This window comes from Myiozetetes cayanensis, unplaced genomic scaffold (assembly GCF_022539395.1).
Source record: "Myiozetetes cayanensis isolate MyiCay16 unplaced genomic scaffold, myiCay2020 scf2-11, whole genome shotgun sequence".
NCBI lineage: Eukaryota > Metazoa > Chordata > Aves > Passeriformes > Tyrannidae > Myiozetetes > Myiozetetes cayanensis.
Window position 1 is genome coordinate 183,747 of NW_026087411.1, and position 26,813 is coordinate 210,559.

General features: G+C 44.1%; 1 protein-coding gene across 2 annotated transcripts in view; it reads left to right on the forward strand.

Annotated features, from left to right (window-relative positions):
• The window catches only part of CFAP61 (cilia and flagella associated protein 61), a 91,040-nt gene that overhangs the window by 30,401 nt on the left and 33,826 nt on the right, over positions 1-26,813 (forward strand). For both annotated transcript variants that reach the window (XM_050315758.1, XM_050315759.1), the window contains 4 exons: positions 10,713-10,840; positions 20,694-20,792; positions 23,339-23,507; positions 24,570-24,741. In XM_050315758.1, the coding sequence (XP_050171715.1) occupies positions 10,713-10,840; positions 20,694-20,792; positions 23,339-23,507; positions 24,570-24,741 (568 nt within the window). The remainder of the gene's footprint in view (positions 1-10,712; positions 10,841-20,693; positions 20,793-23,338; positions 23,508-24,569; positions 24,742-26,813) is intronic.

The following is a 26,813-nucleotide window of genomic DNA, read 5'->3' on the forward strand; positions in this document are numbered from 1 at the left end:
TTTGCAAATGTTGTGTCCTCCATTCTCAGGTTCTTCCTGAGGTTTTCTGTGAGTTGTAAGTAGCGACATAATTGCTTTAAATCTCAAAAGTTGAATTTCTATTTAATAATATGAGATTTTCATGAAAACTTTCTGACAAAAATCCCCGAGTAAAGGCTGTCACTATGTAAGTATCCACGCATCTGGCCAGCATGAATTATGGATTTCTGACAGACTGTGCTCTGTCAGGATGGACATCTGGGGCTGAGTGCTGGCTGGTAACTTGAGGATAAAGCTCAGCTGCTACTGCTGCTGACTTTTCTGAAATACCAAGATTGGAAACCATATGAAGTTCAATTGACTCTTGTGTGGAGTGCATGAAGTGACCTTTTGCCACCGTAGGTTGGGAGTTTGTAGCACAAGGGGTAGGCTGCACAGACCGGGGGTACTCGTGGCAGGAAGGAGCTGCTGCTGCTGCTTTCACACTCCGGCTGCTTTGTAGCTCGGGGAGCAGCCAGGCATGAGGCACCTGCCCTCTCTCTGCTCACAGCCTTGTAAAGGAAGATTGATACCTATCAGTAATCTTGCACTGCCCTGCCAAATCCTGCAGTGAAGTTACAAATAAACTCAGGTGTATTTTGTAAATTAATATGACTAAATTTCAGTAAGCACAAAGTTATTATCCTACCTTTTTGTAGTGATTCAAAAGGCCCATTCAGACCCTCTGTAAACAGCAAGGTGCAATCTGTGTGACAAAGTGCAACGTGTTCTACCGAGGAGATAAATGTGATAGCTCTGCAGGTTGGAAAGGCTGAGAATTGTCACCTTAAAAAGTACTGTGAGATAAAGTGAAGTGTATTTTGGTTGTAGAACATGCTAACAGGCTAGCAAGTGAGGGAAAAGGGACATGGGAAGGCAGTGTTTTAAGGCAAATGTGGAGAAGAGAGGAAGACAGGAAAAAGGCAAAGAGTCTGGAGTAGAAATTAGTGGGAAGATGTCTGAAGCCAGCACCTGCATAGCGGTAAGGATACACCTTCTCCTATCGTCTTTGTTTTGGTGGTTTTAAACAAGATTGGGGCAGGATCTTGCAGGATGTTGAGATCTGACCAAGCAGTGGAGACTGTTCCTTGTTTCTTTATCACACATTTATGTAGGCTCATCGAGCTGGTTTGAGCTGAGGGGCCTTTACCCTCTCCTATTTGAAAGCATTTCTTCCAGATGTGAACCAGTGCCCATTTTGCTCCTGAGAGCTGGAGGACAGGTTATTGCTGTAGTTGCTGCTTTAGAGAGCTCTGCAATGGTGGCAGCCTTTGTCACATGAACCACAAGATTGTAAATACAAGTCGGTTTCAGAAATGTAAAATTTTCATTGACTGCATGCCCTAGTTGTTTGCTTGAGTATCTGTTGCTTGTAATGGAGATAATTGTAGTGATATTCCTGCTTTGATACCCACAAGATGCTCCTTGACATCGAACCATCAACATCTACCTCTCATCTACTGCTTTTTCAGCTGCCTTCCTCTTGTTCCAGCCATTTTTAAGCTCTTGCTCTCCTTTTCTAGCTGCAAACTGTATTTTTCCCCAGTAACAGCTTGTGGCTGAGCAGCTCAGCCATGTGGTGTCAGAGCACAGCTCCTGATCTGTGTGAGGGTCTCCATGGGCCGTTAGTGGCTCAGGATCTCAGTGAGTGTGCAGAGGGAGCCCTGGGCTCAGTCTTTGTCACTCTCTAATACGTTCCAGCCTGCTTGGAGCATGGGACATTCACTCAAACATTGACCCAGCACACAGAACTCAAGCAGGACCCACACGGACACTTTCCCCTTTCCTTCCTCCAAAGCCAGAAGAGACAGCACAGAAGCTTTGCTCTCAGCTAATTCCCATGCTCTGCCAGTGCAGATGGAGCTCGGCTGTGTTGGAGAGATGGTTTTCCTGCAGGTCTGGATTGGTTGGTACAGACAGATGAGCACCGGAAATGAAGTCTGGGGTAACTTGTTCTCGTTTTCCCTCTGTCAAATCTCTATTCTCCTGTGGTGTCTGGAAAAGCCAGCCGGGGGGGAATGCTGTGTGCTGCTCTTCCATGGATTCCTAGCCTGCTCCTGCCTCTGACAGGCAGCACAAGCTGTGTCTCCTGGTGTTGAAGGAAGCATAAGTCCTTCCTCCTGGACTCTCAGGGAGAGCTAGATGTCAGGTAGAGATGTAGTCTTAAAATCCAAAAACTTGCTCTATATAAACCAGCAACTTACTGCTATCTGTGTGACTATTTACCTGCAGTTCTCTAGTCACCCTGTTCTCTCTGTGCTTGTGGCATTTCTAATGTTCAGTCTTGTTTCTAGTTTGAGCCAAGCCTCTTGGCTTGTTACTAAAATGGCTAGGACTCCAAAGAACTATGGATCTTAGGAACTCTCCCTGTTTCTTCTCTATTTGCTTGACCTTTTAATTAAAGCTTTGCATAGGTTTTAAGGCCACCACAGGTTTTCTTACTTTTTCTCTTAAATCACAACTCTACTACTTTATCTTTGCCTCACAAGCCCTGTCACTCCTCAAGCAGTGCTTCCATTCTGTGGCTGTAAATTCTTAATTTCTTATTCTCATGCCTTGAGATGGCAAATACGTTTGGCTGCTGATTTTGTGTCTCTTTGTACCGTGCTCTTATCTCATCTTGGTCTGCTGAAGAGATTTGGATAAACTGGGGAAGCGTGGACTGAGAAGGCACAGAGAGGGAGGCATCACACTTGCTATCTCCCACTGCAGCCCTCTGGAATGGCACAGATGCTGACCATGGAATTTGCATCCAGTCGTGGAAGTGCCTGGACTTGGGGGTACCTGCTGAGCAGCAGGTGGAGCAGAGGGGCCTGTCTCAGCTCAGAATTTCATTTGCTGCACTCTGGGCTTCAGGGCACAGACCTGACAGAGCTCCTGTCTGCCCATTAGATCAAACACCTCGTACAGCTGTTCCAAAGCAAAAGGAAATCTCTGATTTTTGGGTTCTGAATCAGCAACCAGTGCTGAAGCGCCAATTGGCAGAAGATCCAAAGATTCAAGCTCTTGATTCCCCCAGTGTTAAAACAGATTAGATAATTATTGTGGTTTGCACATCTGTTAGTCATTTCAGTCATGTTACATTAAAAACCATTTGGTTACAACAGAATCCTGAATACCTTATAAAGTGCTGCTGGCCTTTAGAGTGCATGTCATTATTGGTGGAGTAGAAAACTATAGATAATTAAATAATTTTTAATGATCTTTTCATAAATAAACAATTTGTAAACTTGTTTGCTTTCTCACCATCTGGGAGCATTCTGTTCTCCATCTGCTTCATGTAATTATCAATGTTAAGGGAAGAATAGGTGATATAATTAACAAGAATAACTGATCCACAATGAAGAACAAGAATGTCACACATCTGTTGAATTATTTCCTTGGTTTTGCCCTTTCATTATTATTCATGCTTATTGGGTTTATTACATTTTTATTTCGTGGCCGCATTCAGGCTGGCAGGTTTTATTGCACAGTTTAGAACTGGTTTTTCCGCTCTAGCTCATAAAAAGATGGAACAGTTACAGAAGCCCATGAACTGTTGTATAAATTTATTCTGGGAAAAACCCCTCCCAAACCCAATAAAAAATGCCAACCCTCTCTCAGTTGATTTCATACATTTCAAGTGGTGTTCCAGGGGCACTATAGGAAATGTTTATATCAGAACAAGGAGTGGTGAGGCAGGAGGGTCAGGCAAAGAGCTGGAGTTGGGTGCTCACCCCAGCTTGGTGTGCTCTGAGCCTGTCCCCTTGAAACTTGTTCAGCAGTTGGGTATTTCTGGGGGACTGGAGAGATGTGCATCTCTCAGGGAGAGTCTCTGCACAGCCCAGAGCCCTCCTCTTTGTCTGGGAAAAATGGAATCCTAACCCCAGCAGCAATGGTAGATGTTAGTGTGAGCTTCAGGAAGGAACTGGAATACAGGGCACTGTGAACCCAACAGTTTACAGTGCAGTGTGCAGGTATTTGTGTCTTTGTGTGATTTCATGCTCCTGCTTATGGCAATGCTATGAGTAGATGGCCTGAGAGAATTTAAAATATTAATTAAAACAATAAAATGAGGGAAAATTCTTATAGGATGTTTTTGAACATTGCATCAATTGCAATTCAGAGGTAATAAAAACAGGAGTTAAAGCACAGAGATTTTAAAGCTGAGGGAGAGGCTGTGCACCACAGAACAATCTGTTCTGAACAAGCAAAGCTCTTTGCTTCTCGCTGCAGTTGATAGTGGAGCAAGGGTCTGTCACCTTATGTGTCTGAAGAGGCACGTTGGGAAGGTGGTCAGGGACAGACTGAGCACTGTGCGGCTCCAGAGCCTCTGCTCTGGGCTGTGCGTGTGCCCATGTGGGCACTGTGCATCCCCCACCCTGCAGGGACAGCCAGCCTTGCCTCTGGAGGTGCCTCCTCCCCAGCTGCACTCTGGAACAGCAGTGCCCAGAGCAGCTCAGAGAGAGCAGTGGGTCCTGTCTTATCCTCCCACTGCCTGCTTTAAAGCCAAGGTGTCCTGGCTTGGGAGAACATCTGTAGCAATAATGGCTTGGATTTGGGCACTTTCAGTTCTGCGTATATGCAGGCACTGGAATGTACTGAATGTGGCTAAAATATAAAAGGTTTTTGAGGGTTTGGTTTCTTTGGGATTTTAGTAGAGGCCTATTGATGGAAACGAGTAAATATAGCAGAGAGCCTGGGGACGATGAGCACGAGAATTCCCCGTGTTTTAAATATCAAGGCTCGTGTATCAAAGGTAAACCAGCAGAGTTCCTATGTGTGGATGTATTGGGATCACAGACAAAGGCTTAGTGTGGATAGTTTTCACTTAACCAGGAGAGGAATATTAATTTTTAAAGCAGTAACTGTTGCTTAAGATGCTCTTGTGCCTGAGTAATGAATTTTTAATGCTTTTGTGGTACGTACATGGATAAAAATCCATTATTTATTGTTCTTCCCTTTGACTGGTGAAGGTGATGATTTTATAGCACCAGTAGGCACACAAACAGGTGTTCTGAACTGAGGCTGATAACAAATTTCCTTACTGTGAATGTCAGTGGGGTTTGTGTGGTGCTGCCACTACATCTTGTTTGGAAGGCAGAGTATCACACTGTTATGGGAGGCACCAGATGGCATCATTAACAGGAATGTTTACCACTTACGTGCATGTGTGAAATTAAAAGTAAGATGACCTATCTTTGTTTTGAAATCGTGGTGTCAGTGCTGTACAGGTGTTAATGATATTTGCTGCAAACTGAAATAGGCATTTCTGCTTAAAAACAGGTCAGACTTGGTTTAAAGCTTTTTCAAAGCATTTGGTTAGATTGACTGGTAGTTCCAGCTTGTAAGGAGGGCACAGATATTTTTTCATCAGGAAGGTAATGTTTCCTATTCTAAAATGGAGAACCACAGCTGCTATCATGCAAACAGGACTCTGTAGTAACCCACAAATCAATCTTCTTTCATATCTCTGTACCATTATTTACCTCTTGTTCATTATTTTCAGTATGAAATGGTTTTTTTAATATTTTATTTTTTTAAGCTTTTAATTTTATACATATCTTAATTTTTTCAGTGAATAGTCCAGTATATTGCAAATTGGTCCTTCTGTTGCCATGAGTCTGTATGTGCAGAAGGTGGAGTGGGCAGAGGTGTTTCTGCCCTTTCCCTGCAGCTCTGTTGCTGGGAAGCAGGCTGTGTCAGGGTAGGTGCCTCTGCAGGTGGGCTCAGTGTATCCTCTCCATTCTTGTCTTCCCTGGAAAGAAGGGGAAGAGCTGAGCTCACTGAAAGTGGCACCATTCAGAGTTCATTTCCTTGGCCTTTGAAGCAGGGCGGCAATTGTGAGATTTTGTGAGTGGGAACTGCCCAGCCCTCTCTGGGCTGAGGATCCAAACGTCAGTGCTCAAAGGGGAAAAGAGCAGTTTTTACCATGGTAACAGTGGTTCTGCAAGGAAAAGGAAGAGATGTGCCTGTGCTCTGCTCTCCTCTGCTGCTCGCTGGAGTTACACGGGAAATGCCTGGTTTTGGAGGGACTCAGAGGGCTGGACATGGGATTGCTCACAAATATAGATACTGTTCCTGTAGAAGCTGAAGGTCAGCCTTTATTTGTATGAGATTGGTGTAATAATACTGACTTCATTTTATAAAGGTCTTGGAGGTCTGTAGATGAAAAATACTCTGTAGAGGTGAGGTGTTACCTGCCCATGCCACAGTTCCCAAAGAAGGATTCCTTGACAAAGACAACAAAATAATTAAGGCTACGGTCTTTATCACTGCTTCTCTTTCTGTTTTCTTTTCCTTCTGTTTCTGGTGTTTGTGGAAATCTGTAAATGCTTGGAAACAGCGTTTGAAAACATGTTTACAGACATTTCTAATGAGGCTTTTTGGAATGTAGCTAGTATTTAGAAAACAACTCCTAATGCAGGTTGAAAAAGCATGCATTTTCCAATGAGTTGTGTTCATATCTCCTTGGTAAACATTGATTTTTCTTTTTTTAACTTGTGGTTCAAATGGAGCTTGAAATTAAAATAGCTCTGTTTGCTCACCTTCTTGTTTGCCTGCCACTGTCGCTGAGCTCAGCACTGCTCTAGGAACAGGTTTGTTAATTGTTCTCACTCCTTCTGATGGTTTTTACAGTAACAGTTCAAATCACATCAGTCCTCTACAGCAGTGACTATCACTCAGGTTTCTCACTAACAAATGCTGAATTAAAACAAAAGCACTGTAGGCAGACATAGAATCCTGCAAGGTAGGGCAGGGAGGGCCCCTCCCAGTGGTCCCTTGTTAGTCCCTGTAGTAGTGAGGGATCTGTGAAGATGCTGAGTACATAACAAACAGCCAGCCCTGTGTTTGCCACGCGGTACCCCGAGCAGTCCTGAACGCGGGCCACGAGAGCACACTAAACCTGCAGCCAGCACTTGTGCGTGGTTAGCTGGGAAGGCACAAGTCCTCACCGTGCCACTAAGTCAAGTCTAAGTTTTACAGCTGGATTCCATGATATAAGGGGTTTTTTCCAGTCTAAAAGATTTTGTGACTCTGCAAATTCTGCAGTGTTATGGAGCCTTTGCACGAGGAGTCTCAGCAAGGAGTGTGCCAGCTCTGACACTCCAGTGATGTGTTACTGGGATACGTTTATCAATGCCCAGTTCAGAACACAGCACTGCTCTCTTCATGTCACAGCTGAAATCCTTTGTCTAACTTGTTTTTTTCAGGTTTGAGTGCTCAGTTTTCATTTTTTTCTGTTAGAATGAAGGTAGTATTTGCTATAAACCCTGACCTGTTGTAGAAAAATTATAATAAATATATTTAGAAAACCTACAAATAGCTCAGGGTCCAGTGTTTTAAAAACAGAACTAAGAGAGGAGCTGCAAAATATGCTGGATGTGAGTTTGTACCAGCAGCACAATGTTGTTGAGTAGTTGTACCCTGAATCTGTTCCCAGGGCATGTGCAAACTGGACAGGAGAGCTGAGCATGAAGCTGTGCATGGCTGGAAAGTGCAAAGGAAATAATGCATGCGAGCGTGTCTGAAACCTAATCAGTATTTTGTCTCTCTTTTCCATTGCTTACGTGGGGTAGAAGGGTGTGTGAGTTTTGGATGCCGTAAATTGATGCTGCTCTGGCACACGTGCCGTGAGCTCACGAGTGAAAGCTGTAAGTCAGTGGCAGGGTGTGTGCTGTCAGTGGCGTGCTCTGGGAAGTGCAGCAGTGTTTCTATGAGGTACAGTCGGAAGGCCTCTGAGTGATGGCACTGGCTGGCTGTGTGCAGGAATATCCCTGGGATCTGATGCCTAAGGGCCGCCACTGCCGACTCCACTGTCCCTCTGCCTCAGGGTGGGAGCAGTGAGGGGGGGAAGGGGTGCCAGGCACCCCAAATGATCTCTTTGAGAACCAAAACAAAATTCTTTTTTCTGAGCTACATAGGCCTCTTCTGCCGATGGCAATTAGTGCTTTTTGCCTTGCATTAGTTAATGATTGCTGGTTTATTTAATAGATTGGATACAAAATAAACAAGTTAGTTTGCTATTGACCTATCAGTTATGCTGTCTGATTACCCTCTGGGGAACATATGTAGCCATTTGTCCTGACACTTTGTTAAAATAGGTGGTATTATGGGACCAATCCACCTAATTCCTCCCTCCCTGGGGCCGTTTAGTGTACTTAGCTGTGGAAAGGTGATTTCTGGAGCATGACAGCTGTTGGTGTTGGGGCCATTGTGTGGTGAGCACCACACAATGGTTATATTCTGCTCAAACACTACCTTTGTGTCACTGATACAGAAACCATTTTGTAAATTAGATACAACTCTTCCCAGGGAAATTGTGTTCCTGCTCTGTGTTTCCTTGCTGGAATACATTAACAGAAGCCACCAGCACAGAGTGGCAGTAAATGTTTGACCTCGGCATTGCCACGGGGCCTGTTGGGTTTATCCTGTCAGCTGCTGGTATCCCTACCAATTTTGGTGATTAGTTATGTTACAAGTAGTTTCTCTTTGTGGTTTTTTACCATTTTATTAGTTTATTAGAAGTCGCATCTCAACAGAAACATGACTAATCGTTTTTCCTCCAGAAGACCATGCTTTCCTACAAAGTTGCAACTCTCTGCAGCAGAGCCCAGCCTGTCAGAGTTCCTGTCTGCTGATCCAGGGAATGGGAATGGCAAGATTAGAGCCTGAAGTACCGTGTCTTCCACACCTGTTTGTGGGACCAGGAGGGCTCCACGTGTCAGCACTGGCAGAGCTACATCACACGTAGTTGGGGCACAACCATTTAGTATGATATAAAGAGCATGGTTTATTTTAAGCATGCCTGTAGTACTGGGCACCAGTTCTTCTCATTTCCTAAAGCCTCTCCCAGCAATTCTCAGTGGAATACAAAAGGCTTCTTTGTTTTCTGAAATGTGCAAGTGTTATAGGCATATTCTAACTTGTGACCAAAATCCCTTTAGTGGCAGACCCTGCTGTAAGGAGCATTTAACCATGTACAAAAGCACTGGCTGTAGATGGAACTGTTTGGCTTCTCTGTGGACTTGCTGATGTCCCGTATAACTCTGCTCAGGAGCACTAGGGTGGTTCTGTGCTTCTCCCTGGCAAGCCCAGGCATTCTTCACTGCAGCATGTGCTGGCTGTCACACAGCTGACCTCTGCTAAGCAGCCACCACGGACTGGGACACTTTTGCAGATATCTTCTGGAATTTTCCTAGGGCAGTACCGTCCCTGAGATGAATCTGGCTCACCACTGGATGTCCTCGTTGCACTATGGTGAACTGCAACCTGAAGAACATTTGTCTGGCAGTAAAAAATAATGTTGCCTTACCAAAGGCAACATTTAGTGTTGCCACATTCTAAATGAGTTGCTATGCAGCGATGCCAGTTGGCAACGCATTGGTCCATAATCTTTCCTTAAGGACAGCACTAGTCATTCTCCAGACAGTTTTCCTCCTTCTGTGCTGGGGCTGCACCAGTGCAGAGACACGGCATAAAAGATCTCTTTGGGATCTCAATGTGCCGTGTACCTCTTGAGAAGGCACATGTAATTACCATGGCTTTAAAATAAAACACTCTTCATCTGCTGAATTACTGTCAACTAATATATAGAGAATATATTTCTACTGTAATTTCATAGGAGGAATTCAGAGGACTTAATATCATTAACCCTCTGTCTCCTCTCTGTAGTAGAGGAAAACCTGTTAGAAGCCTTGGATTGCTTCCTGCCTAAGTGCCACAGCAGGAATTTACAGAGGGGTCTGACAAACATCAAAAGTGGCTCCATTTTGCGTTGGTCTTCCCAGTGCATTTATGACTCTGCACTTGTGCATTCTATGAAATGGGAATGCAGGCAACCCAGAGCAATCAGAAAAATGCAACGTGTTGTACTGTGAGATGGGAAGTATTTCCCTGCCTTCCATCAGAAATTCAGAAGCTAAATATAGTTCAGGGAAGAAAAAAAAATTGTCAAATGCAATGTTACCTCTTGGCTCTTTCTTGCATATTGATTTTGAGAATCTCTGTTAGGTACAGACTTAGAGACACATGGAGGAAAAAAAACCCATATGGAGTTTATTGCCTATATAGCCAGGGTGTGCATTAAGTAGTATGGAAACTGAAATTAGTCATTACAAACACTATAGTAAGATTTTGTGACTGGAGTATTGATCCCAGGGGCATTGAAGTACTTGCTTATGCATGTGACAACTTGGCTTTCTGGGTGCCTGCTCTGTATTCCAAGAAAAGAGAAGGATAATTATGGATGTTTTCAATTCAACACACAAAGACACTCAAAATACAAGTTTCTAGTTAATTTGAGTAAAATCATTTCCAGAAATAAACCATCATGAGTGAAAACTGCTCTAGAAGGCATAAAAATGGCCTCAGCAGTATACAAATGTGTGTTCTCCAGGTGTTTGCTAAATGCAGTGAGTGAGAGCATAGACGGTGTTTCGTCCTCTCCTATGAGGACTCCAAAGTGTCTTGCTCAGGAGAAGCCAGATCATTCAGCTCTGCTAATTTTCTATTAAACATGCACGTATTTCAGCATTTCTGTATCATTCATCTGGTGCTGTGCACAGAAAAATCATGGTATTAGTCATGTCAGTGAGCCATAGGAAGTTTTGTGAGAATGCAAGGTAACACATCACTGTGAGCTTCATGATTCTTAGCAGGCTTTGGCTGCTTTTTTAATGCATTTCTATCTCATGTTACATATGTTTTTGCAGTTGAGTTACTCTTTGAACCTCACAAGTCGAAAGCTGGTGCTGGAATCTAAAGTGTCTATCAACACTAGAATTGTGGTGATTGGTGCATCTGATGTTGGAATTTCCTTTCTGGAAACACTGATTTTTTGGTAAGTTTTTAATTTTATTTCCTTTACTGAGAAGAATGTGTCCTTTTTGTGTGAAGGAACTTGTTTGGGTTCCCTTTTATATGAAGGGGCTTGTTTCTTCCATGTAAAGTGTGCCTTGAGTCTGTCTCAGAGTACTTGCTGAGACAAGTTACGGGTCTGAGCAGCTGTAGATGCAGAGAGGTGTGCGCTGGCACCCTGACTTCCTCTGGGGCTCCAAGGCTTCCAGGCTGCTCCGAGTCACCCGGAGATCCTCAGGGTGGAGGCACCCTGATGATGAGAATTGGAAGCACTTAAAGCCTCCTTGGATGTTGTTCTTACACCAGATTGTTGCGGGTGGAAGTCAGTAGCCCTCATGTGTGCTCCAAAGCAGTGCTGACCTTTAAAGCCAGTTGTGCCCAGTGGGATCCCAAATTGCTGCTTGGATCCCTCCTTCCCTTCCCCTGTGACGATGCCACATTTTCAGAGCTGTGCAGAAATGTGCCACGTGAGCTTGTTGAGTTGTCTCACTGTGATGCTTTTGATTCTCATAACACCTTTTGTTTCCTTTGATTCTGATGAGGCTTTTGATGTTTGGGATTGTTTAGGAATCACAATCGTAATTTCTGGTGGTTCTGCTGTTTTGCTGCGGACCTGAGTGTGGATGTGGGAAAGGTCTGGCAGAGGACACCACTCTCTGTGACCCCACCTGGAGCATGTGCTGGCAGCATTCACTAAAGCATTTCTCAGCAGTAAAACTGCAAATAGAATTGCTGTGGTTATCTGGAATTATCCAAATTGGAGTAAATAACTGTATAAACTCGTGGAGAAGGGGAGTATGCAGCTGTTTTTATACCTTCCCCTGTCTAAGGCAGGGAAAACTCATGGGTGAGGTCTGCTGTTCCACAGCCTTCCCAGAGTGAGGACAGGGTGCTCTCTCTGATGTTTCACTGTTGCACCTGCTATGCCAGTACCTCCTCCACAGCAGTTTCAGGGGCTTATTGGAAGTCAGACTGTGAAAATGCAGTTTCTTTGCAGATAGTGTTTTCTGCAGTTTATTCACACATACTAGAGATGTCCTGAAACACTTGCAGAAATGAATGCGAAATTCAAATCCTGAACAAGATTGGAATGCTACAGGAACTGGGGGCATTTGGTACTTTAGTGGGGGGACAGAGAATGCAAAATTCTGTCTTTTTTTTTCAGTTAAACCGGGAGTTCGTATTTCTACAACAACCATTGATAACATCACAAATGAAATTGGCAATATGTCAAAAGAAAAATAAGTTGAAGTGCTTTGTGGATGTTGTACTGCTGGAGGAGTGCAGAAAAAATTCCTGCTCCGTGCTCTTTATCGTGTTCCTGACTTTTCCTGTAAAGCATCCTATCTTGGGGTAAATCACTTCCTCTCATCCTTCGCTTATTAGCACCTTTTAGGCTTTCAGTTCTACTCCAAATTCAGTTAAAAATGTACTTCAGAGCTTTTAACCTCTTTCTTACCGCTCACCCTGTGCTGTTCGTTGCTGTGCTTTCAAACACTATGAGGGAAACCATAGTGTGTTTGTGCTCCAGGTGTGTCAGCCAGTAGCTGAGTCTGTAGCGAACAGGCCTTTACAGGTGTTGCCCTCAGACTGTCTCAGCCAAGGCTTTTCAGGCAGGAGTTGAGTTTGATCCCAACTCTATCAGAGTTCCTGCAGGACACATCCTCCTTGTGTGCAGGAGAGAGCTCGTCTCCAGTGCTGCACAGATGAGCTCCCCCTGAGCCACAGGGTGCTGCTCCAAGAGCAACTGAGTGCACTGAGTTTATATTAATAGAGGTATAAATTTAGGAAAGATTATTTTTTAATTTTCACATCAGCAGCAAATAGCCTTCTGATCAATGTGAAGGCCTTTTAAAGCAGTTTAGTTTAATTTGCTCATAATTTTCTAATATTCCCTGCGATGGTTACACGCACTAAAAATAGCTGGATTGAATCAATTTATGAGCCCTAATCCTTAAAAAGAGGAAGTCATTTTCTCATTGTTATTCTTCATACTTAATTATTTTACATTATCGGTCACCATGGAGACACACAAATGTAATTCGCTTACCAACATGGCAGTTATTAGAACTTGATCTTGCAAGTGTTTTCAATTTCTTTGAGACTGAAGAAATACATTTGTTTATTAAGCAGAGAAATAACCCTAAGAGTGAGCTCTGCTCCCCCGTGGTGGGATGGCTCCTGCTCCCGCTGTGCTGTGGGCAGCACATCCTGGGCACGGCACTCCTGGAGCAGCGCGCGGAGCAGCTGTGACACTGTCACACCCACCCGAGCCTGGGGATCCTCCGTGCTGCTCAGGCACCGTGTGCTTCCATCTGGGACCTCACAAACCTCTGCCCCGCTCCCTGGCTGTGTTGGTTCTTGCTGCTGGATCCTTGGGAAGCAGTCCCAGAGGACGGAGCACTGGGGCACCCACCGGAGTCCCTCACTTCCCAGGGCCCCGCAGAAATGCTGCCAACAGGGGTGTGGAGTAGCCTGTGAGTGCGGGGAGCTTCTTCCTAATCCTGGGGCGCTCTGAGCCCTGGGGAATTGCATCCTGTGCTCCATCTAGTGCTGGGTCAGGCCACTGATACCGGTTTTCAGGTTTCACCATTCAAATAAGTATCTCCTGATTTTTTTTTTCTTGGAATGTGGTCATATGCAGACACATTTTCAGCGCACTGATGCTTTTCTTGGCAATGCACATGGATTTTATTGGAGAGCCAGGTGACTGCTGGAGTCAGTACCGAGGGCAGAGCCACTGTTTGGGAGGTACAGGTGTGACAGTGGGAGGTTTTCTTGTTTGTTTTTTTTCCTTTGCTTGTTTGAGTGATGGGCATGGCTGCAGTGTTAGGCCAGAAGAACACAGGACACAGCATTTCCAGGTTGTTCCAGGGGCTGGTTCCTGGAGCAGCCTGTGAATCCATGTGCCCCAGCTGCAGGGCTGGAAGTTGGGCTGCAGGAATGCAGAGCATGTTCCCAGCAGTTTCTTGTCATTGGTTCCAGCACAGGGAACCAATGGGCTTTTACCCAACTCTTTGCATATAGCTGTGGAAAGCACTATTGTGTTCTGATTACAGGGAAAACCCTTCTTAATCCATGACTTTGAAAACCTCCTTAATCCAACCCCTGGTGTAAACAATGAGTTACTCTCTGCAGATGTTGGAGTATACATAGAATGCTACATAAAATAGTCATAAATGAATGGTGTCTCAGATCACAATATTTCATTTGAAGTTGTTGTGAAATCTATTTCCCTCTCCATATGGGAGCATCAAAATAACTACCATGTTTAAAAACCAGGGGGATTAAAGTCACTTTTGCCAAAGCCCTGAACTTTATTCTTAGGGTAGAATCAGAGTCCAGCATAGTAAACCTGAGTTTTTCTCTGCAGGATGAGTTCAGGGTACCCAGGAGCAGCACCGAAAGGGCAGGGTCTGAACAGGGTTCCCAGCAGAGCAGCTATCACTGCCATTATCTTGTAGCACCACCGGGGTGCACAATATCCTGCACATCTGGCCTCCTTGGCAGTAGTTAGCATAATGCTTGCTGGTTAATTAGGCTTTTTATCTTTGCATTTGTCTGGGAACATCTGAAGCCTTCCATGTTGCCTGTCACTAATTAGTTGACTAATTAAATAGTTAGTGCTTACTTGCTGATCACAGAGCTAACATGTAATGAATGGGTTAGTGATCCCTATTGTTTTGTACTATTTGTCTTTGCCACATGAACTGATACACGTGTGCTTCCCTCTGCCTTTTCTTCATACCAAGGCAAACCCAGGCCATGTGCTCAGTGTTGCCAGGCCTGCATCCCTCAGACATTGTTGCCTTCCATCGTTGCTGGTGAACAGAGCTCAAGCTGTGACAGAGATAAATCAGAGGGGTCATAGCTGGCCTTGTTGCGCAGTCGGGATCACAATGAACAATGGCAGTGACTGATACCAGACGTAAATGAGGGGAGAAGATGTGGGTCAGGATCAGCCTTCCCAACAGCCTCTGCCAGAAAGCAAGACTCAATTAGCATCAATATGGGGTTATTTTATAGTTACTGTCTTGCTTTCGAGGCCGTCTGAAGTTTTAGATGAGATGATTTCAACTTGAAGTATGTGTCCTTTAAACATATGCAAACATTTCTCTGAGCCCAAACTTTCTTTTCACACTTGAAATTTGTAAGTATTTGTGTATTTTTTTTCTTGTTACTATTTATATTTGAACAGTCATAACTTCTTGTTGCATGTTAAAACTGATTCTGGCAATAGTATTTTTCTCATACAAAGCCTGCTGATATTTGGAGTGAGTCACGTGGGGTTTATAGAATGTTGGTTTGGATCTGTCATCCCACCCTGGTGACTCAGTGGGACATGAGCACTGTGGGCTTTGTAACCTGGTACCTCTGATCGACGCAGTTCAGAGCAAATACAGGAGCATTCCAAGTGCAGACACTGCATTTAGGTTCTCTAGCTCTCTGCTCAAGTGACAGAGGGGGTGTAACCCCTCAGCTCTCCAGGGCAGTCTGTAGGCTGTCTGTGGGTTGGTTTGGAAGCACAGGAGGCTCTTCAGGCTGCTGCAGTGGAGGTAAAAAATGAGCTGTCTGATTAAGCTGTGATCCTTCCCATTAGTGATTAGTGTGGATTTGATTCCCGTTTGTGTACTGTGATGAGCAGAGTGAGTGGTGACAAACGGAGGTCACTAACTGAAGGGACTGGCTTGGGTTTCTGAATGCTTATTGAGTGGAAGTGTTGAGGTTCCTTTTCTGGATTGCTGTGTTGACCTGCCAGATCCCAGGAAGGAGTCTGGGGTGACAGTGGGAGGACATGAGATACAGGACTGAGATGAGATTGTCCCGGTTGCCTTGGCAGGAGAGCTGGAGCTCTGCAGGGCTGTGGCTCCACAAGCTGGGATTTGCACTGTGTTATTCACTGAAGCACTCACCCAGCAGCAGGCAAACCAACAAAATTTCAACCACACTGTAGTTTTACTGCCCAATTTATGGTACCTGTATTTGTGGAAAATGGAGATGATGCCTCTCAACTGTGATTTGGAATCTGCCAGGCAATTAAGCAGTGAGAGACTGTAACTACCAAGGCCATCAGATAACCCTCATTTTCTGTCTAGAAAAATAATTGCCCTTTTTGAACAGGATGAAATGCTGGAACACTTGTGGAATGGAAATTGAAATTTTAGGAAGGAAGTGCTCTCACTGAAGCAGTGGTTGGATGGTACTTTGATTTGGTCAGACTGAAAGCTACCTTAGATTTGGGATGGTAGGGCTGCCCTCGTGAACTCTGTAGCTATGAATGACCCCACACAAGGCTATGGATGGGTCTGATTAGCTGTGTATTTTGCATGGGCCAAGGAAAGAGCTCTTTATGTTTCCTTGTTCTGAGCAAATCACACTGTAAGAACTTGGCCACATTGGTTTTAATAAGCTAGAGCCTGGAAATGCCACAGATCTTGACAGGACCCTCTCAGTTTTTGGAAGAGCCTCCTAAGAAATGTGTAACTCTGTCAGATGAGTCCTTATTTGGTCTGTAGTGTGCTACAAAAATTGACTGTGTTCACAGTACTGCTCAGTGCAGAGTGGTGAGGCAGTTCATGTTTGAGCCTGAGGTGATGTTGGACTAAGGAAGGAAATAAGCAAATATGCGAATAAACACGTACTTGGCCCTTGTTTGTGTGGTGTTAAAAGTTTGCTGGTAAGTGCTGCACTTGAGTGTGCTCAGGGATCAGCACACTCGAGCATGGGGGCACCTTGTCAGAGTCTTGGGAGAAAATGTAACAAGGTGGGGAAGGGAGGGAGAAGAGCTTAGTGGTAAAATTGCCAAGGTCAGTATGGGTTGAGAGGAAAAGTGCAGAAAAGGATTAGTCTAACAAAGGAAAAAGACTCAACTGAATTACATTGTAGAGCCACAATCACTGGAAGAAGAATGGTGCAAAAAAGGCTGGGAAAAAATGACACAAGTGAGGAAAGCAAAACCAGTTGCTGGGCAGTGAAAGGTGGCTGGAAGGACAAAAGCAGTGACAGCCACAGGAGGAGGCTGAGATGTTTCAGAGAAATGAGTTGAGATGGGTGGGAGTTTGAAAGAAGAAACTGGAAAGACACGTTTGGTAATAGGGAGAAATCAAGATTGTGGGGGGCTATAAAACTGTCTAAAAAAGGAGGAATTAATAAGAGAATTGGAAAGTAGCAGAGCCAGAGTTGCTGATGTGTTTAGTTATATTCTCTAGGAAAATGGTCAGTGCAGAGGAGGAGAGAGACAAGCAGTAAAACCCCACAGAGGGGAATTCAGGACTGATCACTTAAAGGGGGAAGAGGGAGAAGCCAAATTTAACTGGAGAGGAACAGCTTCTGACACAGGATTGCCCTGGTTTTGGCTGGGAGAGTTAATTTTCTTTCAAGTAACTGGTACAGGGTTGTGTTTGGATTCAGTGGGATAATAACATTGAGGAGGGTGGGGTGGAGAGAAGCACTCCCAGCGTCCTTGAAGGGTGTTAGTCAAAGGGTTAAGGAAATATTCTCTAGGTTTTTTAATGGATTCTTGCTAGGATGTCAAAAGTCCATTCTCCAAGTCAAATCCTGATTGCTGAGTTCTTGAAATGTTTCCTGAAAAAGGGGTCCTGCTTTGGATAAATGGTTATATCTGTGAGAAAAGGGAAACTGCTGTCTGCATCTGCCCTGTTCAGTGGGAGTGACAGCTGGGCACGCTGAATTTCTGTGCCTTGAACACCAGGGTATTGCTTGAACACCTCTCATTCTGGGCTCTCAAGGTTCCTTTTACGGTTTCAGGACAGGTCTTTGATTTTGAAGTTTTGTTAATGCAAGACTTTCACATTGCAGTTTTCAGCATTTAGTGCTGAAATAAGACTATTTTTTACCATTTTCAGAACTATCTCAAGATGTGATTTTTGCAAGGGTTCTGTTACAGTGAAGCTAAGAATCCAAGTGGCGTTAGGATTTTACTTTTGGATAGGCTATAATTCCAGATACTATCCTTTAAAGATTATGTATACAGGAGAACAGTGCACATAGTAACCAATTTTGAGAGCCAGATAAAGCATTATCTTCTGTCACCCTTTTTAATTTTAGATTATATGAATTACCAGAGAAGTAATTTTAAAAAATGTATGATTTCAAATAAATCGATATGTTTAGGTTTATGGGAACTACTTTACTGCACTTTATTTTTTTTTGTAACAAAAGTGATGTGACTTATTGTGATAATAAGGGCCTTAATGAAAGCAATTGATTAAATTATTTGTTCAGGCAGTTTCCACCATCTAAGCCTCCATCGTTATTCTGCACACAGAAGGGAAAAAAAGGGTAGCAAGACATCAGGCAAAAATCCAGAAAACCAAGCAAGGATATTCTAACAGATTCACAAACAACAGGATATATGTAAATATTGTACTAAAACTTTTGTGCTTGTCCCTTTGATTATTCTCACAGTAAATTGACAACCCTGTATTATTCTGAGGACAAGGGTGTTCTGACTTTTTTTTTTTTGGTAACCTGCCTCTAGAGCTGTGCCCTGAAACCCAACACCTTTTACTTATTTCCCTAGATACTCTAATCCCTCCCTGCTTTAACAGAATCTTTGAGCTGTTCTTCCCTCTGTATCCACAGCAACGTGAATCCCTGCTGGAATTATTTGCTTCTAAAATGCAGGTGCACTTGTTTAGTGTTACATTGGTTCAGGCTCTTAACTTGAAGACTTCTTCACCAAATAGGAACCTCTGCTTTTCCCTGTTTCATGCCAGGCATTGTTATATTTGTTAGCACTGTATAAGTCATTCTCTCTCCCAACACCCAGTACCTGTTTCCCGAGCTTTGGTTGTTTTTCAGTTATTAAGAGCTTTTAGGCAACAGTAAGGAATCAAAAGCTGCAGTAAATAAGCCATCCTTTTGTTAGCCTAGAAATAACAAAGCTCTGTGGAGCAAAGGGGAGGATGGTGTAGAGTGAGCTGGTCACAACCCCCCAACCTGTCACCTTGTGGTGACTCTACCAGTGCCCAGCAGGAGCCGTGCTGAGCACTGCAGCTCCCCTCTAGTGTTCAGGCCTGGATTGAAGTGTCTGTGTATGTGTGAATGTATTGGAAATCCTGGGGTTAGGCATTGTAGCTACAGTTACTTATTTAAAGATTCTGATCATTTTCACCGGTAGCAGCCTGTGCCTAAGCACAGGACAAATCTGACACTCAGCAGAAGCAGTTTGCTCCGTTTGAAGATGGGACTGCTGTTTGCACAGAGCTGTGCCCGGAGCTGGGCAGCACTTGGAGCATGGGCAGGGCGGGTACCGGCCCCAGGCTCTCTGCATCCTGCCCCCAACATCAGCACCACTCTGGGCAGCTCAGCCAGAGTGCTTCGAGCCTTGGCTTTTCTTGGTGTAAAGTGTGGATCAAAGATATGACTCATTTCATCCCAGTATGCTAAGGAGATGCTAATCGACATTTTGATGCCTTCGAGATGAATGAATGGGAAACATGAATTAATGTTTGGGGCATATGGGGATGCCACGGGAGCGCTGAGGGAGAAGTAAATCATTAGTTAGTAAATCGTACTGAGTGAAAGGTCTGAATTGAAGCCTCCCGCTCAATGGGGAAGCAGGGAACAAATACCATATGACGGGAAATCCTGGATGAGGGCGTGTGGACTCAATAGAGGTAGAGCATCTGCAGAGGAAAATGGTATGTGACCGGATCAATAAAGTGTATCGTAGTGCACTCATGCATAAGAGGCACATTAATGTTGCCTCAGACCTTCATTCTGTCATGTTTCTGATGCTTGCTTGCAATGTATTCATCCTAAATATTGCTGATGTAACTGAAACCTGATGTTATTGTAGCACCTGGGTTTGGAGACCTGTTGGCAAGAGGCCATGCGGTGTGTACAGAGATGACTTGAGCCCCACGCTGAAAGGAAAACTCCTTGCCGCGAGGGCAGGAGGACAGGAGGATATCTGGGATGTTTATGTAATTAATCCCAGGTAAACAAACTAACTGCCAAGGAGTCCTGCTGTGTAGATGTGCCAAGTTCCTGTAGCTGTTCTGTTTGCACCCCACGAGCAGCGCTCCCTGTGTGCAGATGGCATCGCTCTGTGCACTCCACATTCAGCTTCCTGGATCAGGCTCACTCTCATTTACATGAAGACCGTTTTGTATCACTCAGCCAGCATAATGTGGCCATAAATGAAGAGCAAATTCTATTTACACCCACCTCTGCAGAGTGACCTTAATTTAAATGAGAATCAGGCCCATAATCTGTATAAATATATGCACTTTGTTACATGAAGGTTATTTATTACTTTGTGCTAGACCTGAGTATGCATGGAGATTTACCACAGATAATCCATAATCCAGAATTAAACTATTAATATGCATTTTGAGAGGGGCAGCCATAACCTTGAAATTCCTTGGTTTAAGTATGACCTTTAACTTTGTTTGAATATATTTTTTAAATGTATGAATAACAAATTAACATTGGTTGATAAAAACCATTCTGATTCCTTTGTACCATTTGCATCAGTCCATCCTTAACTTACAGAAAGCCTTGAAGATTAGAAGGCTTAATCACTCATAATATTTATTTGTTTTTAAATGTCAGATCGCATTTAGTTCAACATACTGTTAGTCTTGTCCCGCCCCCCCAACCCTAGTGTTACTGAAACTGCAGTGGAAATTGTTCTTCTTGTATCCAGAGACACCTGTATCTGAGCAAAATGACCAAACACTTTGTGCTTGTGTGAAGGAATTGCTTTCTGTACCCTCCTGAACAAGGAGTTCTGAGCTGTTCTGCTCCTTTGACGTGCCCTTGGAATTTCTGGTCTACATGGGGCTGTTTGTTTTTTCTTTCCACAGGCCACGTCTGAAGTTTAACAACCTGACCTTGATTTCAGTTCATGGCCTTCCAGGAAAGGATCCACCAGGCTCTAAGCATAGAAGATTTTTAATTAACAGGTTTGACTTCACATCTAAACACTTTTGTAGCTCCAGCAGAAAACATAGCACCTTGTAATTCTTGTGAACATGTCCGAAATTTTAGCTAGATCCACAGCCAGCCCCAAAATACTCCAGGCTGTCTCTCCAGCAGGCACTCACCTGGGGGAGTTGGGTAGAACTATGAGCAGGGAAACAGTGCCAAAGCAGTAACTTCTGGACAGCAGTCCACTGGTCTCTGCCTTCCAAGGCTTTTTAGATTGTTTAGATCCCAGGTTAAATGACAGAAGATGTCTACTTGCTTTTTAAATCTTACTTGGGTTTTGATTTTCATGGGTTTTGTGCCAAATAATGCTGAAGCAAAGAATGTACAAGAATTAATATTAGTCAAATGACCAGTGACTGACTTAGAGCAGCATGTGGTGAGATGCAGAGCCCACTGATGGTAGTGGAGTACAGGGGGAAATTTTAGGACTGTTGCTGTGGATCAGTTTGGCAGAACTGTGTTGCATCAGTTCTGCTCATGGGCTGTGTGTGCCAGTCCCTGGGCTGTGACAGTTCCTGGGCTGTACCCATGCCACAGTGTGGTCCCAGAGCTGGGGCTGCTGTACAACAGCTGAAGGGAAGGTGGTGAGAGCCCTGCCTGTGTCTAGGGAGTGTCAAACACTATGAAATATCTTCCGGTTAGTAGGATAAAATGTTACCTCATTAAAATTCACACAACATAATTCTCACTTAAATACACTGGGTTTGTTTTGATGGCTTTATTTTTTATTTTGGAATAGTGACTAGAAGTCCTCCCTGTAGGCAGGAACATGAGTGTTCTGGGCTTTGAGAAACAAGGAATTAAAATGGATCGTTTATTCTGAATAGCTGGGGAATGAACTTAGTGTAAGTTATTTAGCTTTGTCATGTGACTCTTTGGAGCCTGCACATTGTCTTTTACCAAATCTTTTCCTCAGTGAGCAGCAGTGCACTAAAGGGCTGGCTCTTTAAAGGACAAAACAACTCCATGTCTGCTTGCTGAACCTTACAGATGAAATCGCTACAAAGATGTGAAAATTATGTGATGGGAACCTGTTTAAAACCACCTGATCTCATTTGGTATTTTGCCTTGCCAAGAAGTTTTTTATAAGTAGTTACCTGAATTAATTTTTTTACTGTAGAAAGAGGCATGTTTAAGTACAAATCTAGCAAATGCAGGGGTTATATGCTCACATAAACGCATGTACTCTTTTTCCTAAGTGCACTGTAAAAAAACAGTTGTACTAACAAAGCAGCCTACCTGATGGAAAGTTGTGGTTTAGAGCTGCCTCACCAGATTTAGCTGGTAAAATCTGAAAGCAGATTAAGAGTGAAAATGAACTCTGCAGGGTATGATTTCTGAAAGCATCCCTGTGATTTTGGAGTGTCAGTCTCCTGGGAGCTGCACACCTCAATTATGAGGGTGCTTTTGAAAACCCTTCCCTGTCCTTGATGTCTACCTTATTTATAGATTTCTGCATGATTACAGTTCAGAATTGTCAGTGGTTCTCATTCATTTGTCTCTGGTATCTGTGAGTGCAGAGGATGCAGAGCACCTCAGAAAGCCTGGCAGTCAAGTCCTAAAATTCTCCAGGTCATGCAAGCAACTGTGTTTGTTCCTGTGGCAGCCTGAAGGGCAGTTTTGGGAAGTGGGTAACAACAATTAATGTGCATCAAGCTGCTCTGGGCTAGGATGTGCACCCCGGCACTGCTGGCAAGGCAACAGCTCGGAGCGCTGCTCCCGGTGCCACAGAAAGGCAGCAGAGGCTCCAGCCCAGCCCCTTTCCTGAATCACATTTGAGCTTGTGGGAGAAAGTGGTGCTTGTGATGTGTGCTCTGTGCACACCCTGACCATCGCAGGGGAATTCAGTTGCATCTTAAAGGCTTTTGAAAGTTTGGGGTAGAGGAACAGTTTAGTATGCTCACACAATTTGTCATTCTTGCACTGTGGAGAAGTTCATTTGTAAAAGGGTCACTAACAGGAGTTTTGAGACCTCTGCCTTTTCCTTCTAGCTCTCACAACCATTTTCATAGCTTTTTATTAATTTTTAAACTTTTTGGATGAATACTTTGGAACACAGATGCTAAAATGCTAGTGGTGCCTTCCCTGCATTTATCTCACCCCAACCATGACTGCTGAAGCTGAATAGAAAAAGCAGGAAAAATGGGGAAAAAACTGAATGAGAGAGACTTGTCTTGGAGAAAGAACTGGGCCGTTAAAGTATTTTCTTTGCAGGTGCAAAAGCCTCCTCCTCTCATCAGCCTGCAAAGCAAGGGCAGAGTAAAGCATGTATTTCTGACTTTGTTCTTAGATTATGTGGTTGTGTGGCCCAGTGCTGGGAGGGATTGTTTGGTTTCAGCAGAAAGTTGACAATTTGTAACTGAGTATTTCGTAATGACTAGTCTTTTACTGTAGACTGTGGCAAACTCACAGTGAGGGAGCAGGCGGAACCACTGAGGGCCGTGGCCGAGCTCACCAGATGTCTAATTAATGCCTGCTGTCAGCTGCTGAAATGTCACTTACAGATATTCTTTCTTCACAGCCACTGTTTTAATGATGAAGATTATGCACAGATGTCACTTTGTTCCTGGGTTAACGTTGTAGTTGGTAAAATGACTGGCATAAATCGTGCTGCCAAATACGTAGTTGTTTCCGAGGAGAAGAAAGTACCGTACGACTACCTGGTTCTGTGCACGGGACAGAACTACCAGGTGAGGTGTTGTGCAGAGTGAAAACCAGCACAGCATTTCCAGTGCCTCCAGGGAATGGTGTTCCTGGCATTAGCGGAGCAGGCCTTAGCAAGGGTGGCTTAGGGTGGTTTGCAGCCCTTCAGTGCAGCGCGTTGGGCCATGTTGGTGCCGCTGCTGAGCTCAGAGGAGAGGAGGGGCTGGACACAACTTCCCACCAGCAATGGCGCTGCTCAGGATTGGGTATCAAGCAAAGCTGCCAGTGTTTTTGACACTGTGACCATGAAACCTGCTGAGAGGAGGCCCAGTTGACATGTGGCCCCAGCCACAGGAGACTTAACTCCAGCTGGTCTAACACTATTTGACCTAGTTTTGGCAATGGAGAGAATTCGTTATCAAATTAATCGCTCATCTCACGTGATGACCGTGCCTAGGCATGTCTGTGATGCTGCTTGGTATTGTAGCACCCCAGCTGAGTTTGCACTGAGGCTGAAGCAGACCCTTAGCTGCATGTAAGATGTGGAATCAAGCTGAGCTCCCTTTTTGCTTTGTGTGATTCAGATGGAGTTTGTTACTGTAAAGCAGCATTATACAGTGAACATGGTACTGAATCCTGGCACTTGAACCATCAAGCAGGGTTTTGCCCCTTTCTCTGGGACAAAATCTCTTTTTTTAGAAAGGTGATTTTGCGGAGGAAAGGTGGAGGCAGTCTGAGTTAACAAGGAATCTCCTTTTCAAGTTATTTGTTATTCAGAGAACTGCAGAGATCCCTTAGCTGTGTGTTGGGGTATTCTGCTGTTTGCTGTGCAGTCTGTGGTATTTGCCATGTGCTTCCACTTGTACTGGCACTGGTGTTTGAAATGGTCACCCACAACCCACAGAAAACAGGGAATACATGTGTGAACTCAGCTCAGCAGGAATCCATGCTCTGTGCCTACGGGAGTGTTTGCTGCTGCTGAGTGTGAAGGAGGGTTGAGGTGTGCAGGGACAGCAGCCTGAGGAATTCAAAGTGAGTGCGTCACTGTCTTTTAATGTCTCCAAGGTCTGTGCCACATAACCATTTGCTCACCAGTTCATTTCTTCCAGGCCCTGGCTCCCACTGGAGCAGATATCAAACTCCCAACTGACAGCAAAGTCATGAGTGAGTGGCCACAGAGATACATGGGGAAAATCCCTTGCAATCACTTCACTCTCAACGATGAGCAGGATTGCTTGCAGGCGGCATGCTGGCTGGAGGAAAACCTTGTCACGTCCAGAGGTAAGGGGCTTTAGTGTGTGCACACTTACAGAAATGTTTCATAGGCTTATTGTTTCCTAAATTCCATGGTATAATTGGTGCCTGATTAATTCTAACAAAGTCTTTCATCTGCTGTGCTTTGTTTTCCAGATTAATTTACAATTTGTTGTCATTTTTGATACCCAACATATTTAGCTAGGAAAGAAAGGCTTGAGATAGATTAATTATCTGCAATTATTATTATGTAAAACAATATGAGTCCTAAATGCAAATCTGGCTGGAGTCATTAATTAACCAATTAAATAATAATTTAATTAGTGGATGTGTTTTTCTGTTATATAGAAAAATACCTAGATTTGTGGTGTAACGCAAAGAAAACAGGTCTAAATCAGGAAGTCCCTGTCGGCACTGTATTCAGTTGCACTAGTTACAGATTTTCACAGAGAACTGCAAGCTCCTGGTATTCTCTTACTAACCATTAAAATCAGACATTTGTTTAGATATCCCCCATCCCTGTGTTTCCTCAGCCCTGTTACATGCACTCTGTTCATGTATTCCTTAGTTCATCCACTGTGTTTGCTACTGAAAATACCTGGGATCATCCAGGCTTCCGAGTCAGCGCTAAACTGCAGAAACAGAGGCAGTCAGTCAGCGAGTTCCTGTTGTGTCAGCTCCTGCCAGGGCAGTTCAGAGCAGGAGAGCTGTCTTTGGGGAGTTCCCGTCGCAAGGGCTTCCCCGAAGATGTGTTTGACCTCTCTTGTTGGTAGAGTGTCAGGAGAACTGGCGGTGATGTGGTGTGATGCAAGGTTCCTGGAGGGAAGTCCTGTGGCCAGCCCTGGAGCAGGGCGAGCCCTGGCCCCGAGGCTGCTGCTGAAACCCAGCTGCCTAATGCACAGAACCTATGACAGCTGTAATGGTGACTAATTGAAATTCAGCTCCTATTAGCTCTGCACTTTCCACCAAAATAAAAAGTAGGATGGAAGTAAAGTAAGGAACAAAACTGCTTTAATGGCCCAAAATGGAGCAATTATTTTTTCTCTATACCTAAGCGTAGTTTACTGCCTTATTAAAAGCGTGTTTGTAGGAATACTCTCGCATTAAAATTCCAGTGCATGAATCACCTACCAAAGCCACTGATGCTTTAGTTCATACTGGGTTTCTCCTTTAGCTTTTGCAAACTGCAAAGATTCAGGTCATGCTAGGGTCACCGAAATCTTGTGCTTCCACTTGTGGAAAATGAATGGGTCTGCTCTGCAGCAGGATGCTGACACTCGGGTAATAAATGATAAAACTACTGTAATGATCTTTATTTATGGCTGCTTTTTCCGTGAAAGATTATTATGTTTACTCAGATACATTTTCATGTAGTTAAATAATAAAAGCATCCTGAGGAACTGCTCTCTTTCCAGTGGACATAATTTCAGTCCATAATGAATATCTGTAGTTCTTAGACTACTAGCACTGTCATCTAAAAAGCCACTAATATTGTAATAAGCAGAAGCAGTAAATTGTTGATTTACAAGAGGTCAGTAAAGGAGCACTGCTTTCCCTGATCTAATGCAGTTGTATTTAATATTACCATATAAAACAGAATTTTAATTTTCCATGACAAATGTGGGGCTCGAATCTGATCTTGTATGTCCCTAAATGCCAGTGTCTAATGCAACAACTGAGCTTCCCTCTGAGGGGACTGGTGCTGCCAAATGTCTCAGCCCAGCCTTGCCCCAGAGTCAGAATGGAGCTTTGCTGGGCCATGCTCTGGGAAGCCCTCCTCATCCTCCTTTCCCAGCCACTGTAGCCTCTTCAGCTGCTGGTGTTTTACTCCTCGCAAATCTAAAGTGTGTAAACATAGCATGAGGCTGTCAGCACCTGCACACCTCCTCCTTGCCTGCACTGTCAGCAGGTTGGGTAACTAAAAATGAGTATAGCAAAGCTGCTCTTTCACCCCAAGTTCTGCTTCGGTGCTTCCTGCATTGTACCTTGCTGCAGCAGGGGAAAAATGATCAGTTTTATGTCTGTCTTCTCTTTTGGACCTTTCCTGAGGCCAGTACTGCCTGCAGACAGGCGTCCTGGCAGGCACGAGCCATGGACTG